At 56.8% G+C, this 17525-nt stretch overlaps 2 protein-coding genes across 2 annotated transcripts; both read left to right on the top strand.

Annotated features, from left to right (window-relative positions):
- The first annotated feature begins 8382 nt into the window (after positions 1 to 8382).
- LOC116495034 (SLC35A4 upstream open reading frame protein) lies at positions 8383 to 8888 on the top strand. Its single transcript, XM_032197217.1, has 3 exons — positions 8383 to 8427; positions 8499 to 8597; positions 8672 to 8888. Exons 1-3 carry the CDS (start codon positions 8413 to 8415, stop codon positions 8867 to 8869), a joined length of 312 nt encoding a protein of 103 aa, XP_032053108.1. The 5' UTR covers positions 8383 to 8412; the 3' UTR covers positions 8870 to 8888.
- A 505-nt stretch (positions 8889 to 9393) lies between these two features.
- On the top strand, positions 9394 to 11184 carry SLC35A4 (solute carrier family 35 member A4). Its single transcript, XM_032197216.1, has one exon. It carries the CDS (start codon positions 9410 to 9412, stop codon positions 10376 to 10378), a length of 969 nt encoding a protein of 322 aa, XP_032053107.1. The 5' UTR covers positions 9394 to 9409; the 3' UTR covers positions 10379 to 11184.
- The last annotated feature ends 6341 nt before the right edge of the window (positions 11185 to 17525 follow it).

The following is a 17525-nucleotide window of genomic DNA, read 5'->3' as shown; positions in this document are numbered from 1 at the left end:
TTTCAGCAGGAATACAGGTGCCCTGCCAGGCCCCAGGCCCCGTGCTTCAGTGGTCCTGACAGAAAAACTACGTGGCTGGACGTGGATGTCTCTGCTTCCTCAGGCACATGGGGGAACAGCTTTGGTGATGGCTGGGGCTCCCAGCGGGCACGAAGGCAGCTCCAGAGGGCAACGTGGCACAGCAGAGGGGCTGAGGAGCAGCCTTGCTGCACTGTTCCAGCGCTGCAGCGTGAAGGGCTCCAGCACGACGGCGCTGCTTCAGCCTTGTCTGCTCCGCAGAGGCAGCATTGGACTCGCCTCCGTGCCACCCCGTGCCCCCCTCTGAGCGCAGGGAGAAAAGCCTGGGTGCAAACCGAGGCACAGAAAGCCCATAACCTAGCACCTAACCACCCTGTGAAGCCTCTGGGACCACTCTCCCGACCTGATGAGCACAATGTGGTGACACCTTCCGCACCCCAAGGGTGACCCCCTCTTTAAGGGATCAGGTGCAGCTTGCTCCTTTCCCACCTAAAGCCAGTTAAGAAATAGCTCCTGCTCATTCTGCCTCACCTCAGCTTTCCTTCCCAGGACAAAGCTGCTCGTGGCTAGCAGCTGCCTCTCAGCAAAGCAGCCCAGGCAAACGAGAGAGCTCCATCTGTCATGCACCAGGAAGGACAAGATGGGAAATGCTTCTCCCCAGCTCCAGCAAGCTTACAGAAGAGATCTGTCTGCACATCGGTCCCGCTGGGATTTCGAATTGGAACCCACTGCAGGATTTGGTAAACCTTAATCCGAAGCCTAATCTCTGGGTATTGCATCTGCAGAAAAACCAGAAGTGACAGATGAAAGGTGAGGGACCCCTCAAGGGCAGCGGGAGCACACACTCCTCGTGCAGAGAGTCCTGGACCGAGGGGTCTGGTCCCAGTGCTCCTGACACTGCTCAAGAGCAAACCAGGGCCAAGCAAATAAATGGCAAGGTGACAGCCTTCGCTGGCAGAGCATGGCAGGCAGGGCTGACAGAGGCAGGAACAGCAAGCCCCAGAAGGAAGGGGAAGCTCGCTGCCCAAGCTGGCAAGCAGAAGATAGCCATTAGGGACAGCCGTTAGGGATGGTTTTCCCTCAGCCTCCCTAACAGCACTAATTGCCCAAGTTTTTGCACTAATTGCAGCTTTCTCTGTCAGCCCTGACCCAGGGTTGCCCAGCTTGTGGGTGGGTAAAGGTGCTGCAGGGTGTCAGCAGCACAGCCTGGCCTGCTGCTGGCTGGCACTGGCAAAGTGGTGGCACCCCCAGCAGCTGTTGTCACCAGTGTGCCTGCTGGCAGGAGGGGACAAAAGCCCCCAATATCCCTGGGCATCCCCTGGGGCCTGGGCACAGCCATGCTTCAGCAATACCCATGCCACAGCACCCTGACTGCCAGCAGGAGTTAGGTCTGTGTATGGGGCACAAAATCCTAAACCTGAGCACAAGCCCTGGGGGCCAGAAGCACGGCCGGGAGAGGTGCCTGGCACTGTGCTGCGAGCCCCAGCTGGGATGGAGTTAAGTTTTCCTGCAGTGGCCCATACAGCATCGTGTCACACCGATGCTTTGTCTACTGCTGAGCAGTGCTGGCACAGCACCAGGACTCTCTCCAAGCCCCCCGGGGCCAGCAGGCTGGGGTGGGCAAGAGGTGGGGAGGGGACGTGGCCAGGGCAGCTGACCTAAACCAACCAAAGGGACACCCCGTGCCGTATGGGGTCACACTCAGCAACAAATCTGGGAGAGGGGAAGGAGAGGGAGGGCTCTCCTTATGAAGACACCTGCCCTGAGCAGTATCGAGGCCCTGCATCCCAGGAGATGGCCAGACATTGCTTGTTGATGGGAAGTAGAGAATATTTCTTTCCTTCTCTCTGTGCTTTTCTTTTTCCTTTTTTTTTTTTTTTTCTTTCCTTTTCCCTTTAATTAAATTACCCTTATCTCAATCCATAAGCCTTGTTTTTTGTTTTTTGTTTTTTGTTTTTTGTTTTTTTTTCCAGCATCCTTGCTTCCTCCCCTCTCTTCCTCCGAGGAGGGGGAGAGAGAGAGGGGTTGTGGGGGAGCTTGGCTGCCCAGCAGGTTGTAGAACAACCACAGGCAGGCAAGCCAGGAAGCCCCTCTTTGGGGTCTCCTGCTTACAGGGGTGATGGGACGGGCCTGGGGGTGAGCAGGGAGGTACGGTCACAGTCAGGGTGCAGGGGAGGAAGGCTCGGCCAGGCACAGTCTGGCTCAGCCAGGACTGGGGCCAGGGGTTGAGCTTGGACGCTCAAGGCAAAGGCAAGGCTTCGAACAGCTCTTCCTCGCATCCCATCTGGTTTTGTTAGTGCCATTTGGATATAAACAAACCCAGCTCCTGTTTGTTCAGAACCGTGGAGTTTGCCAGGTTGGCAGTTCTTTCTGAGGCACGCTTTGGTCTTCTCTCCTTGTGGGTGACCAGAAATTCGACTGTTAGCTGCCTGGAAGGAGCCAGTCCTGTGCCATGGAGCAGAGGCTCCTTTTCTGACCTTAGGGGGTCTGATGCATGAATTGTCTCAAAGACTCACTGCAAAGCAGATGAATTTTATAATGAATTTATGAAATCCGGCCTTCTGTTTTTCTGCTGGAGATGCACGTGCCGATTACAAGTGTCTTTTCTCCTGCTTTGTGTGTCTTCCTTGCGATGGATGAGAAACCACCAGCACAGCCTGGGATGCCTGGGACAGAGGGATGGGGAGAATGGAGGCAGAGTGCTCCCTAAATCTTGCCTTTTTGTTTAGATATGGTGAATTCAGGATTTATTTTTAGAGGTTGCTTTTTACTGCCTAAAACATCTCTGGACTCTATTTTTTTTTCTCTGGAGGGACGTGTATTAAAGATCACTACACTGAAAGTCCCAGGAACTTTAAGGCTGACTCTCTCTATATGGATCAACGTTTAAAGCATCTGAGAGCTGACTTAGGTTTAGGACAAGAAGCGTTTTTGCCTCAGGAGCCAGCTCCAACCCACATGGCACCGGTGGGTGCCAGAAGACAGCAGGAGCTCTGGGCACTCCTCCCCAGCCCTGCATCAGGCAAACAGGAGCCTTTGGGAGGGACAGCACATTGCCCAGAGCTGCCTTCCCCAGGTGTCCTTTGAGATTTTGTAACTCCTACTGGTTTTGCATACAATTCTCAGCTGACATTGATATCGCTGTGACTCTGGGTTTAAGGCTAGAGAGGAGAGTTCCTCTTCTGTTTTACTTCTGGGTTGGGGGTTAAGAGGTCAGCACCGATATGGCCCTCTAGAGTCTGTTCCTGTAAAGGACTGAGGTTTGGGAGCTGGAAACATCATCCAGCTCTTCTGGGAAACCTTGTCCACTTTTTTTTTGGCCTGTAACGGATGGTGGCACCTCGGACAGGTTGTGGTTGCTCCTGCTGCAGTGATGAGCAGCAAGAAAACTTTTAAAAAGATAACTTGTGTTGCTCATCAACACCAAAATGTGGCCCTTATTGTGAACTGGTTCCTTCAATCTGGCAACTCTTTTTGGCTGTCTTCAGCAATGACTTTTTTTAAATCCTCTCAAACATGTCTAGGTATCAATCCCTTGGCATCCAAAAAGGGATTTGGGGACCACTGCTACTAGCCATTGGGAAATGACCCTTTTTGTTTGTAGATTTAAGCCTCTGTGCAATTTCTCTGGCCCCCAGACAGTGCATAAATCACTGCTTGGCTCGAAATCAGAAGAACTCGTTGAGTCATTTAAGTTCATTCAGTTTGTGGTGGGAACTGGAATTGATAAAGTGCTGTACAAAATGCTTATGTACTCACATACCATTAGCAGCAGAGTAAGGAAAGACACGTGGCTTAAAGGAAGAAAAAAAAAAACAGATGCAGGGTTCCTTGCTCTTGGCTATTCTATCACTAACATTTGTGAAGCTGAGCACCTGATCCGCATGTCGGTTTTCTCCCCCTTGCTCTCACTGGTGAGTGACTGGATCATGGAAAATGTATTGAGGTTTCCCATTTTTGTTTACATTCCTGGGAACTACTGTCTGCTGTGTCTTGAGATCATGTGCCAAGTATGTACCTTGGCTGTAATGTTTCTCTAGGAGCCACGGTGAATTTTGAAGCTTTGAAAGTTTTACGTGGTTTGAATATACATGTTGGCATTAACAACACAGGTCTTCTATAAGACCCCCAAACCTGACCTCTGGTGCTGAGGCAAGAAGGGTTCTCAGCTTCATTTGTGCTCCCACCCACCTAACAAACACATCCTGCCGCTTGGGCCCTGGAGCATTTGGGCAGAAACTTGCTCGGTTTTTTTAAAGGCCAAATTCTGGATCCTTGCAAATGCAGGATGCTCCTGTATCTGAGGCAGGAGGGGAGAAAATGTCAAAGGTTATTCCTGAAGCCTGAGAATAGCTAAAAATATTCAGCAGGACCTGCTTTTATTTGTGTCCATAGGTCTTACACCCATATAATTTCTAACGAGCAGGTCAATTTGGTGGATAACTGTGCAATTCCCAAGCAAAGAAGGCTTTGTGAATGATGATGTTTTACAGTCAGCTTTGCAATGGTGTTCACTTTGTGAGGCTGGAATAAAACAAATTATTGGCAAATTCGTGTGCGTGCAGTCAGGGAGCTCCATGTGCTGCTGGAGAAAAACATTCTTCTGCAGAAAGGTGCTCGCAAGGCTGGCACTTGGTGAACGTCCCACGAGGAACCAGCCAGAGGAGGTGAGCAGCAGCGGCTGTGCAGCGGTGCTCTGCTGCCCTCAAGTGTTTTTTTTTTAGCGATAGTCAAATCTGCAAAGCCTGCAGTTCGTGCTTTTAAAGTTTGGTGGTTGTGCTTCAAGAAAGGCCCTTGCAATCACGCTGATTATTTTACCTTTTACGTAGGAAACTTCCTGCTTGAAAAGTGGGCTTATCTGAAGTGACTGAGTTAAACAGCGTGTTGACCAAGTTCACTCCTCTCTGTGGTTAAAGTTTGGCATCCTGCAAAGCAAGGAAAACAGCAGCTCAGCGCTTCAGCTCTCAGACACTCACACATCTCTGGGGCTTAAACTGGCTGTTCCTTACCTGCCCCGGTGTCGTGGTGACTTTGTAGTCCCTTTCATTTATTCTTCCCAGCAATTCAGGGGGAGAAGTGTAATACATGTGGTGAATGGGTATAAACTAAATTTGAGAGCCACCAGTAAGACAGCCCAGAAACCTTCGTGGGGCTGACTCGATGCTCTTGCATGCTGTAACTGCAAGCTCACACCTGAGCCTTTAATCCTGGTGTACTGTGCATGGGGTTAACAGATACATTAATTAAATGTATCTGTTTTCAATTAAATTGTTAGCCAAGCATCCAAAATATTAATTTCTTTCAATTAGTCAGGTTTACTTCTGTAGTTCCTATTTCCCAAGCTGTTAGTGCTGTCACTTATGTTTAGCAGGTAGCATTAGTGGCTGGGTTAGACTGAGTAAGGTCCCCAGCATGACTTGGTTCTCACAGAAAAGTACACAAAGAAAGGCAAAAATAAGTGCAAAGCTCACGTAGGGGAAAAGGGTTATTTCTGCGTGATGGGCAGGGGGCACATAGCACCTTACCTGAAGAGTGCTTTTTTCCCTCCAGTGAGATGCAGTGGAAGCTGTTGACTTTTTTCCCCTCAAAGCAATATAAAAGGATCTATATAAAAGGATCTGCCTTACCAAACACCTGGGCTCATCTAATCCTTGCAGCCCAGTGAGGAGGTGAGTCCCTGAATTCATTGGTAAGTTCAATCTTCACGTCCCAAAGGGCAGCTCACCAGCTCTCTGTTCCCAACAAACTATGGGATCACCCATGGAATTGTCATGGGGTCTGCAGAGCCACCACATGGATTTGCCACAGGGGGCTTCAGGGCCACCACAGGCACCCCCATGGGGGCTGCAGTGCCACCCACGGCTCACAGCATTGGGTGAGGGGCACTGCCAGGCTGGGCAGAGTGCAGAGGTCCCAAGGACCCCTCTACAGAGCTTCCAGCCCAGGTCCCTCTGAGCAGCAGGCTGAGAGCCTGGCCTGGTCGGTGGTCTCCTCCCAGACAGCTCACCGGAGTGTTTTTTGCACTGGGTGCAGGAACAGAGCCACATCCCAGCCATCCTCCCTCCAGAGGTGCATCCCTGTGACACCAGCCTCTTCTCAGAACGAACGTGCTCACACTGAAAAGAAACTGGGAGCAGATGCCAGGTATGAAGCCTCCTGGAGGAAGCCACAAACCAGCACAGCACAGGTTGGAAGACAACATCACATTTGTGGTGAACCAGCCCAAATACCAAGGAACAAAGTGTGGCAGCAGGATGCTGAGTCAAGCACTGACAGATCACTGTTTGTATGTGCAGGGGATGAGGTGTCCCCTTGACTGCCCCTCACTGAAAAAGAAGCTTTATTCCTCAAGGCTTTGGCCACTTTTTGTTTGTTTGTTTGTTTGTTTTCCAGACAACTCCACAGATGGAGCAGTAACTAGGTTTTGCTTTCATTAATCCACGGACAAAATAAGGTAGAAAAAGGGAAGCTGGCAGGCCTGCAAGTGCATTTGAGCCCATCAGTTTGCACTGCTCCCAGCAGCTTGGGCATCCTTTGCTGTGGAGCTACCACAGGAAAAGCTGAGCAGGAACCACACAAGAGCAACATGCCACATCATTTCCACTCCTGGGAACAAAATCTGGATGGCCACAACTGAGACAAAGCAGTTCTTCGTGCATTTAATCCATGGCAACAGACCTAATTTGCAGAAGGAGTACACAACTCCAGCTCCTCTTTGTGCTGAGCTCTTGGGCAATGCTGCTGCAGCTGGGAGAGGTCAGCCAAAAGCCATGTCCACATCTCTGCTGCTCTCTGCCCACTTTTCTCCCTGCAGTGAGCCTCAGTGGGGAAGGCAGCATTCTCCTCGGGTTCTTTTCTTTCGCTGCCTCTTTACACACACTTCCTTTGTCCCACCTTGCTCTTTCCCTTCCTCTTACAAACTGTATCGAAAGCACAATCTCGGCTACTTGCATTGATATGTTCCATTCACGGGGCTATAAAACACTCATAAATCAATACTAATATCATGGTTTAAATACGAATACATATATATTGGAAGTAGAAGACCCTGTCTACTCCTGTTCCCTGGGTGGGAAAAAAAGTAGCCTTTACCCTGGAAACTCTATCAGCACATGAATCAGCTTCCTGTATTGCCTGTTCGTAGCTATTAGCATCTGAAGAGAGATTCCGCTTTCTGTAGCACCCAAGCAAGCATCCTGCCTGTGGTTTCCCCAAAGACTGACACCAAACCTCGCATTTTGACTCCCAAACCAATCAAGTGGAGCCAAATGCCCCAGTCACTGGTGTAGTGGCTGCTGAAGGAGAGCTGAGTCCCTGGAGGCCATGCTGAACCCTGCTGTGCTTTTATTGTTTGGAAACTGCAGGTACACTTGGTAACTTGGCAGAGATGCAGCTGTCAACTAGGTCACTTGGATGCAGTCTCTCCTTTGCTGTTAAAGAGCTTCCCCATTCCTGAAGTCTTCTCACAGGATGGTAGCAGCTGATGATTCATCCCCCTCTTCAGGAAAACAAAACATGAGAGCTGGAAAGGCAGCCAGGCAGAGCAAGAGGCGCTTTTTCCATCCCACAGCAGGTGAGAGGAAGATACACACCCTGTCCCTGTGCTTGCTCCAGGGCAAAGGAGGAACTGAGGCCATTTTTACTCCTGGATGTGCTACAGTAAATACATCAGACCAAAGCCAGAGCATATCACCGTGGCCCTGGGGCACCAAGCGGAGACGTTTTCTTGGGGCCATCTTGCTTTGGAAGGAGACAGCATTAGCAGCAGTGTGCTTGGGCTGCAGGTGCTGTGTTGCTGGGGCCCTGCTCTGCCTTGCCACAGGGCTTCCAGGGTTACTGGTTTCTGCCAGCAAAACACATCTACTCAGCTGCTGAGAAGGCAAAGCAACACGAGTAACCTTGCTTCAGCAGCCAGAAAGCGGGCAAGGAAATGTGCTGAGACATGTGAAGGGAGCTGGGGGGTTTTGTCTAATTGCTTCACCCTGAGCAACCTGCTGTGGTGGGAGCAGAGCCCCGCAGAGGAACCACCGTGACTGCTCCAGAGCCATGGCAGCTAGGCAGTTAGGAAGTTCAAGGCTTTAATTTTGGGGAGTCATTCTCGTTTCCTCATCAGTGTTGTTCAGGACTCTGGTGCTGGGGTCTGCCAAGCCACTCTCACAGCCCAGTGCTTCCCTTCCCTTCCCTTCCCTTCCCTTCCCTTCCCTTCCCTTCCCTTCCCTTCCCTTCCCTTCCCTTCCCTTCCCTTCCCTTCCCTTCCCGCCGCCATCACAGCACAGCGGGGCCGCCCCGCCTCAAGATGGCGCCCGGCCGGCTCCGCGCCGCCCCGCCTCAAAATGGCGGCGGTCGGGGCCGGGCTCTCCCACCGCCCTCAGGCGGGGCGGCGCCTGCGGCAGCATGGCGGACGATAAGGTGAGTGGGGAGGCCGGGCAGGCCCGGCACGGCGCCGCGGGCATGGAGCTGCAGCCTGTGTGTTTCCCTAGGACCCGCTGCCCAAGCTGAAGGACCTCGCCTTCCTGAAGGGGCAGCTGGAGAGCCTGCAGCGGCGGGTGGAGGACGAGGTGCACGCCGGTGTGGGGCAGGTAAGGAGGGCTGGGGCCGGCCGGCTCTGCCGCCCCGTCCCGTCCCGCAGCCTCACTCCTCTCTGTCCCCGCAGAATGGCTCCCTGCTGGCTTCTCCTTTCCTCAAGGGCTTCCTGGCCGGCTACCTCGTAGCGAAACTCCGCTTCTCGGCGGTCCTGGGTTTTGTGGTGGGGACCTGCACGGGCGTCTACGCAGCGCAGAACTACGCCGTGCCCAACGTGGAGAAGACGGTCCGGGACTACCTGAGCTCCCTGAGGAAAGGTGGGGACTAGCCAGGGGAACCCGGCCGGCAGCGGCTGTGTCAGTGGCACTGCTGGGGCAGGAGGCTCCTGCGTCCCCGCGTTTTGCTCCTGCCCCTTTGGACGAGGGCTTCGCACCCACCGATCATTGTGAGATGCCCCCCGGTTTGGTTATGGGGTGTCGGTAACCGGTGACGGTGAGGGGCAACCGTGCCGTCACCCCCAGCAGCTTGGACGTGTCGGCAGCCAGCTGGGTGCCGGCTGCCTGCTCCCTTGGCCCCTCTCCCTGCAGCCCCCAAACCGCTGTCACTGCCCCCGTGCCCTTCCACTGAGCGGGCGCCCTGCCCTAGGAGTGTGCTTTGTGCGGTTTCCTGGGGAGACTTCTGTTTCTCCCCTTAATGAGAAACAAAGCCATTCCCTTTCTCTGTATCAGTAATGTAACAGGTAACATCCTGTTTTAATCAGGCTCATTAAATTCATGGTATTCGCTTTCTTCTTGAATGTGCCGGGGTGTGAGTCTATCTGGCCTCTCCCCGCTGGTAGCAGCTCATCCTTGCTGGCTGCTACCTGGAAATGGGTACGTTTGGTAAAGCCACTGGCGCTCTGCTTAGCCCTGCGCCCAGGGTGCCACAGCGGGGGCTGTGGGGACTGATGCTGCTCTTGTCTGTGGCTGTGTATGGCTCCCACGCTCCCCTCCTGACCCTGTGCAAGGTGGATGGCACAATCCCATTCAGCTCTTCATCCGTCGTGGTTCTCGTCGAGCTGACAAAGCTGGTGCTCTCCCTCTTCTTCCTGCTGACCTGGGACCGGCAGCTGCTGGGAGTTGCTGTGTCCTGGCACCACGTCGTTCCCTTTGCCCTTTCTGCCCTGCTCTATGCTGCAAACAACAATCTGGTGGTTCACATGCAGCTCTTCATGGATCCCAGCACCTACCAGGTCCTGAGTAACTTAAAGATTGTCAGCACTGCGCTCCTCTACAGCCTCTTCCTGCGTCAAAGACTCTGCATGCGCAAGTGGCTGGCACTCTTCCTCCTGATGGCTGCTGGGGTGAGCTACAGCCTTGGAGGCTTGCAGGACCCACAGGACTCTAGCAGCCCCTCCAGGATGCAGCTGCACATCACGCTCGTGGGCTTGTTGCTGATTTCAGTGTACTGCCTGATATCAGGTTTGTCAGCTGTCTACACAGAAGCTATCCTGAAAACCCAGGCTCTGCCTCTCAGCCTTCAGAACCTCTTCCTTTACTTCTTTGGGGTCCTGCTCAACTTGATCGGCCATTTCTGGAGCAGCACAGAGAGAGGTTTCTTGGAGGGCTTTTCCTCCTGGGTGTTGGTGATTGTGGTCAGCCAGGCCTTGAATGGCTTGATCATGTCTGTGGTCATGAAGCACAGCAGTAACATCACCAGGCTCTTTGTGATCTCCTGCTCTATCCTGGTCAATGCCGTACTGTCTGTCATGCTCTTCAACCTGCAGCTCACCCTCCTCTTCTTCGTTGCTGTCCTGTGCATCGGCCTTGCTGTTCACTTGTACTATGGGGTCACATAGCTGTTGCCTTCCTGCCCTGCATGCGCCAGGGCAGCTTTTATTTGTTACTCAGGGGTGTTCATTGCTTGCGCTGGGGCTGGCGTTAGAAGCATGGTGGTGCCTCTTCACCTTCTCATGGGCGAGAGGTGCCTGAATGTGTTACTGTTGGCCTAAAGCAAGTGCACGTGAGGGCACTGCTCAGTGTGTACATGCCCAGGAAGCAGGGATAGTGCCCTGCCTGTGCTCTGCTCCAGCCTGGCCAGGGCTCCATGCCATGAGGCTCCCACTTGCTCAGGTGGGCCCAGGCTCTAGAGCAAATCCTGAGCCCCTTGGTGTGCAGGACATCACAGTCAAGCTGCTTCCCCCGTCTTCTGCACACCAAAGCACACACTGAAGCACACACCCATCCCCTGTGCCAGTAAATGCTGTTGCAGGGTTAGCTCTGGTGTGCTTCTCACGTGCATGCGGCCAGCCCTGCTGCATGATCCCTGCCAGAGGCACCAGCCTTCTGCGTGGAGCAGCGCGCTGCTGCCTGGAGAGCCCCCGCACTGTGGCTGGGGGCATTGCTCCCACCTTCTCTGCAGTTTTCCAGCCTAACCCTTGACCCAGCCCCTAGCTGAAGATCTGGTGGGCACTGGGCTTCATTTGCCAGTCCTGGGCACGGCGTTACTACCCACCTCTCTGGACAGTATGAGGGAACTGTTTTGCCTGCTTTTCAATGGGGAGACAGCACCTGAATTTGTACAAATGCTGTGGCTAGTGAATTCCTGGTGGGCAGAAGTCACTGCTGGCTCCGGCACGGTTATTAAAGCTGTGTTTCAACAGTGTGTGCGTGTTTGTCCTCCCTGCAGGAAGGCATCTCTGTCACTTCAGAGCCTTGCTCTGCCCCGTTTGGGGACACATCTGATCTGGACACTCCTTGGTGAGGGGGCACCTGCTTTATTGTGTGTGGCTGCACGCCCGCAGCCATGAGCCCTCCCACGGTGTGTCCTTCAGTCTCATGTCCGTGTCTGCCTGGGGCCCTGCCTGTGCTGTCGAGAAGCCAGCAGAGGCTGGACCAAAGGCTTTGTCCTAGGTGGCAGTTGTCACTGTGTCCCCTGGCAGCAGGGGTTGAGGTGTGGCCATGCTGTCCTTGCTGTCACAGTGGCTGTGCCCCCAGTTCAGGGGCGCTGTCTCAGGGTGCCTGCGTGGTGGCATCAGCTGAGCCGTGCCTTTTGGCTTCCCGCAGCCGCTGGTTGTGTGCAGAAAGCTCCACGACATCCCGCAGCACCTCCTGCAGCAGCGCCCGGTGCCGGTGCTCCAGTGCCTCCGCCCGCTCCTCCGCCTGGCGCCGCTGCTCCTGAAGCACCTGCGGGGACACCCAGAGCCCCATGGCACCCTCCTGGCCCCCACGAGCTGGGTGGTGCCAGCAGCCTGGGCTTGGTGCCCAGCCCTCCCTGCCCACCTGCTGCAGGAGCTGTCTCCAGGCCTGCATCTCCTGCCGGTGGCTCTGCAGCAGGGCCTCCAGGTCTTGTTCAGCCGCCTCACGCTCCCTTCGCGCTGCCTCCAGGCTCAGGCGCAGCATGGCCACCTCCTGCTGCCAGCGAGCTGTGTCCCACTGCGAGGACGGGGACAAGGACAGGGATGGATCTCTGGGAGAGCCTGGAGCCCTCTGAGTCCACCTCTTACACCTCATTCTGCCTGGGGCTCTCCTGTGCTCACCTCCTGGCCCGGTGCTGCCCCATCCCCGAGCTCCCGCTGGAGGAGCAGCTGGTGCTGAGCCTGCAGCCGCTGCCTCTGGGCCTTGGCCGTGGAGTATCCAACCTCCAGGGACGGGCACGGCCAGCAGCGGCTCCCTGCCTGGCAAAAGCAGGGCCATGGGGCACGCTGTGAGGTGCCGAATGTGGGGGCACCTGGTGGGGTCTCGCTCACCACGTGGCCCCCGGTCGGTGCCTGCTGCTCCTCCAGCAGGCCTTGTCCAGCGCTCCCTGGGGCTCGGCTGGGCCTTCCCTGGCAGCTCTCACTGACCCCTGGTGCTTTTTGGGGAGAACGAGGTAATGTGAGCACTGACTCCTGCCACGGCAGCCCCCCAGGCATGGGGCACGTGCCCATCCCCTGCTCCCGACCTCCTGCTGCCTCCAGGCTGGCACCGTCTGGGGATGTCTGGGTCCCAGGCTGTTGGGCTGGTGCTGCGGTCCCTGCAGAGATCAGGTCCTGTGGAAACAAGAGGAGATATTATGGGTACACCAGCAGACCTCAAAACTTCTCCTGTGCCCAGGTTGTCCCAGGGGGAGGTGGTCATGGCCTGGGCTGCGCCCACCTTGGCACTGGGCTGATGCGCCTGGTTTGTCCCAAACACCTTGGTTGCTGCCTGCTTCTTCTCCCACCTTTGGCTTTTCAGTACCTGGAAAAAAGGAGCTGGGGGTGCTGGAGACTTCCAGACACACCCCACCCAAACCATCTTTCACCCCATCAGGTTGCCCTCAGTGCTAGACGAAGCCCTGGGACACCAGAGGATCAGCACAATCCTGGTCCTGGCCAGGCCGTAGGGTATCCAGGGGGGCTCCCCCACCTGCAGCTCACGCAGGGCTCTGTGCAGCTGGGCCACGGCTCTCTCCTGCTCGGGGCCACCAGCTGCAGCCAGCAGCTCCGTCCGCAGCCCTCGGATCTCCTCCCGCCGCGCCGCCACCTCTCGCTGGGGGTCCCAGAGGGTGGGTGACACCGCCTTGGCCGCCCCCTTCACCCGCTCGGCCAGCGCCAGGGCTGCCAGGATCTCCTCCCCGGGGGTGTCTGCGGGAGCGGCAAGTCCTGGGTGCCCAGACTGGGGACGTGTTCATGGGCACGGGGATGTCCCCGGGCTGGCGGGGGTGAGCTGGTGGCTGGCAGAGGAGGAGGAGGAGGAGGAGGAGGAGGGCACCGCGGTGCAGTCCCGGTGCTACCTGGCAGCGTCACGCCCAGCAGCAGGAAGGTGAGGCTGTTCCCCTCCAGCAGCTGCTCCACCACCCATGGCAGAGCCCCGGGGGTGCCCGGTGTCAGGATCGTGGGATGGGGAGCCCTGCTGAGAGACCCCCCCATGGGAGAGGGATGGGGCATGGAGCCGGGCACGCGGTAGCAGGACCAGGTAGAGCCCCAGCTCCATACGTACGGCTCGGGACGGGGTCCTGGGAAGGCCAGGATGCGGAGAGCTGAGCGCTGGTGCCTGCCGCCCTCCAGCTGCCGCTCCACGGTGAGGGTGAAGAGGCTGCAGGCCCTGGGGAGAGGCCGCGGTGAGCGGTGCCTGGACCAGCCCCTGCCTCAGGCCCTGCATCGGCCGGGCCCTCACCCCGGTGCAGCCGAGTGCCCGTCTGCTGGGGACTGTGGGACTGGTGCCGGGGCAGCCCCCAGCCCCCACGTGTAGACACTGATGGCAGCTTGGGCATCGGGCACAGCGACCTCCATTGCCTCCTCCACCATCCTGGAAGCAGAGATGTGAGCAAACAAGGAGGGAGCCTCCGGCCTCTGCGTGCCCAGGTCGCTCGGGGGACAGCACTGGGCAGCCCCACGCTGGGTGTTGGGGTACCAGCCCCCAGCTGGCACCACGGGGCACCAGGTACCTACAGGCCCAGGGGTGCGATGTCCATCGCTTGCAGGGCTCGGCCATCAGGACGGAGCAGGTCCCTGGCTTTGCCCTCGGCACTGACCTGGAACAGGGCTGTGTTAGACATGGGGCAGAAAAAGGGGGCTGCTGGCACCCACCAGGGCCCCGTGTCCGTGCATGGGACAAGGGGCTGGAAGGCCAAAGCCTTGGGAACCCCCCCAAGACCTGTGTAGGGCTCACACCGAGGCTTCCCACGCCTGGGAAAAGCCTGAGGTGTAAAGCTCTCTGGTCCTGCATGCAGGACCGGGCACCAGGACTGCAGCAATACGGGGTCCGGCCAGTGGCAGAGGTACAGGGCCCCCAGCTCAGAGCACCCCGTCCTGCCCAGCCCTGCTTCCACCGTACCTGGACCAGGCTGACTGTTTGCAGGCCCTGTGTGTCACTCCCTGAGGCCTCCAGCTCTTGGAAAACAGCTTCGATCACCTGGGAACAAGCTGGTCAAGCTGGGACCCGTTGGCTCTTGGCACCCGTGGCTGGTTCTCACACGTACCAGCAGGATTGGGGTCAGTTGGCTGATCCTGCGACCCAGTCGCCCACTGGATGTTCTGTCACCTCTCCACAACCAGCCCCGTACCCTCACCTGCCAGACGATGCCTTGGAGCGGCAGCTGGGTCCTGGGACCATGGGGGTCCCACAGCAGCAGGGACACACTGTAGCCAAGGGGCACCAGGGCCAGCTGGGGTCTTGCCAGCTCCAAGACCTTCTCCTGGCAGGAGAGATGTGGACAGCAGAGCATGGGTGGCGTGGCAAACTGGGGCAGCGTGGATGGCCCAGTACGGGGGGCATCAGACCAGATAGCACGGATCACAGATGAGATAGCACAGCACAGCACGGAGGGCACGGCACAGGTAACGTATCACAGCACAGCAGCCACATTCCAGCACCCAGGAGGAAACAGGGAAGGGGTGAGAAACACCAGCAGAGCCACGTGTAGGAAAAGACCCAGGGCCCAAGCATGCCTGAGGTGCTCAGCACCTCCCGGTGGGCTGCAGGTGTGCCCCTGGTTCCCCTGGCTGGGAACAGGGGTGCAGAAGGACATGGGGCACACGGTACCTGTCCTGCATCCAAGTGAAAGATGCCATCGACGGTCAAGCAGCTCTCCTGGCATGGAGTGAGGGCGATAACGTTCAGCCTCCCTGCCATCCCAGTATGACCAGCACGGGGTAAAGGAAGCACTGAGCACACGGGGCTGGAGATGGTGAGGGCGGCACAGAGGGTGGGGGGAGCCCCCCGTCCCTTCTCCTGGTGATCCCCAGGAGCCCGCCTTCATCCTTCCCCCTGGATGATGCCTGGGCAGGCATCTGCTGGGCAAGTGGCTGGGATGAGGCTCCCTGCTCCCATCTGAGCCACCAGGGTCCCTCGCCCCTTGATGCCCCCGTCCCTGCCACTCTCACCTGGATCTCCTTCTCTGCAAGAAGTAGCTGCCGGGGGTCTTTGCTGCCAGCCCCCCAGCTCCCTCCTGGCCCTGAAACGGAGTGTGGAGTGTGGTCATCCTGCCTGCCCTGGTTCTGCCCCCCCCTTCCCCAAAACTCCAACAGCTGAGGGCCAGGGCCTGGGCTTCACGTTGTCCCCAAGCCCTTCCACTGTGACCACGGTGCTCAGAGCCACCAGGGTGCTGTGGGTGCCCTCTCCCCACCAGCACGGCTGGCAGTCCCGGCCCCAGCCCTACCTGCAGCCTGGTGGAGTCCCACGGCTGCTCGCACACACACCTCCTGCTCGGCCTGCGGGGACACACAGCAGAGGGGCAATAAGCAGGGTCCTGCCCCGAGCACCCACCAGGACCTGGATGTGCCCCTGGGGCCACACCACGCAGAAAACAGGAGGCGGCCACCCCCCAGCCCCCCGGTGATGTGCCCCACTCACCTCCCCGGCATCCATGGCTAGCTCAGCACCGAGCTGCCAGGGCAGGGGATGGGGTTATGCAGGGCGATCACGTTCCCGTGCATTATTGATGGGTATCAGGCACAGCTGTGTGGGCAGAGCCAGGCAGGGGCTGAGCCCGGCCTGGAGGCACCATGTTCTGGGGGCTGAGCTCTTTCAGCCTTGGAGATCGTTTGCCGTGGGGCTGTTCACCAAGGGGTGCCCCCAGGATGCTGCCAGCCCTCCGGTGCCATGCTGTGGGGCAGCAGTGCCCCAGCACTGTGAGTTTTTGGCACCAGGCTGGCAATCTGCCCTGGGGTGCCAGCTCCCCACACACCCTGCGGGTCAGCTACCCAGAAATTGCTCCCAGCTCCACGAGCCCATTGGGGCCGTGGGAGGCCAGCACTGGACCCACTCAGCCTCAGCGTGCTCCTGGCTCTCTCCAGTCTTTGCAAACCAGGGACAGGAGATGAGGGAACTTCAGTTAGGAAGGTTATCTAGGCACAAGAAGCAACCACAAACCACAGGCTCACTCTTGCTGGAGATCGGTCATACCAAGAAAGCAAAAAAGGAAATGCTGAGGCTGGGGAGCCTGCCACTTGCTCCAGCACCCTGCGCCCTGCTCCATGCCGGCCTCCAGCATCACCACACTCATTTCCTGCTCACTGCCTCGCCCAGTCTGCGTTTGCTGGCAGATCATACACACAACACAGTGAAAGCGACACCAGAAATACCCAGGAACAGATTTTAATGAGAAGGCAGGGCAGATCTGGGGTACAAGCACTGCTTACCCACAGCCAGTCCCTTCCTTCCCCATCCTCCCCATTCCCCCACACTCGTTCTTTCCACAGCTGCCCACCACGACCCCCTCCCGTGCACTCTTTTATTTTTTTTTTATTTTTATTTTTTTCTGCAGTCCCCCAGTTTCCCTCGGCATCCCATAGCCAGTTTGCTCTTTCCTGTGAGGTGTTTTCTGATAACCCAGAATAAACCAATTTCCTGATCGGTTACAAAGGTTCTGGCTGAACCTCTTTGAGGCCACACTTGAGGAGTTCATCCAGCAGTGCCCTAAGAGCACTTTGAGAGGTCTTTGTTGCTGTCTTTGTCATCTCCTGCTCATTAGGGTTTGCATGTAGAGATGTTTAATTTGGTGTTGTTTTGTTGTTGTTGTTGTTGTTGTTTGTTTGTTTTTTTGTTTGTTTGTTTGTTTTTTTGCTTGTTTTTTTCCCTGTCCCTTGGGCTTTTTTTTCCTCTGGTGCTGAATAGCAGTGAAGCAGATATCCAGGCATCCTTACAGCTGTAATCCCCAGAGCAGGAGAGGCAGAGGACAGGCTGGGGGGCACCGGGCTACGAGAGAGCTGGAGGTGCAGGGGGGCATCGTCAGGCTGGGATGGGGCTTGGGGGGTCTGTGAGCAGCCTGCAGAGGTGCAAACATGACAGACCCAAACTCCTCTTGATCAGGGCTGAGAATACCAGAGGGGCAGTGGGTGCAGTCTGGGACTGGGGAGGTTGAGGTTGGATGTAAGGAAAATCTTTCCAGGGACAGAGCACAGCAAGTGGGGGGGGGGTCTCCCCATCCTCGAGGGTTTCCAAGACTCAGATGGGAAAAGCCACCACCACAGTGGGACAACGCTGAGGACAGTCCCGTTCCACGGGGAGCCTGGATGGGGTGGAGGCGAGCAGGAGAGCCCC

The sequence above is a fragment of the Aythya fuligula genome, chromosome 14 (genome assembly GCF_009819795.1).
Source record: "Aythya fuligula isolate bAytFul2 chromosome 14, bAytFul2.pri, whole genome shotgun sequence".
NCBI lineage: Eukaryota > Metazoa > Chordata > Aves > Anseriformes > Anatidae > Aythya > Aythya fuligula.
Note: the sequence above shows the minus strand (reverse complement) of the source record. Positions and strands in the feature narration are given on the sequence as shown.

Excerpts from the sequence above, each read along its gene's own strand:
- LOC116495034 (XM_032197217.1), top strand. Across the intron at positions 8,598-8,671 it reads TGCACGCCGGTGTGGGGCAG|AATGGCTCCCTGCTGGCTTC; the intron begins GTAAGGAGGGCT and ends CTGTCCCCGCAG.
- SLC35A4 (XM_032197216.1), top strand. The coding sequence starts at position 9,410 with ATGGGTACGTTTGGTAAAGCCACTGGCGCTCTGCTTAGCCCTGCGCCC.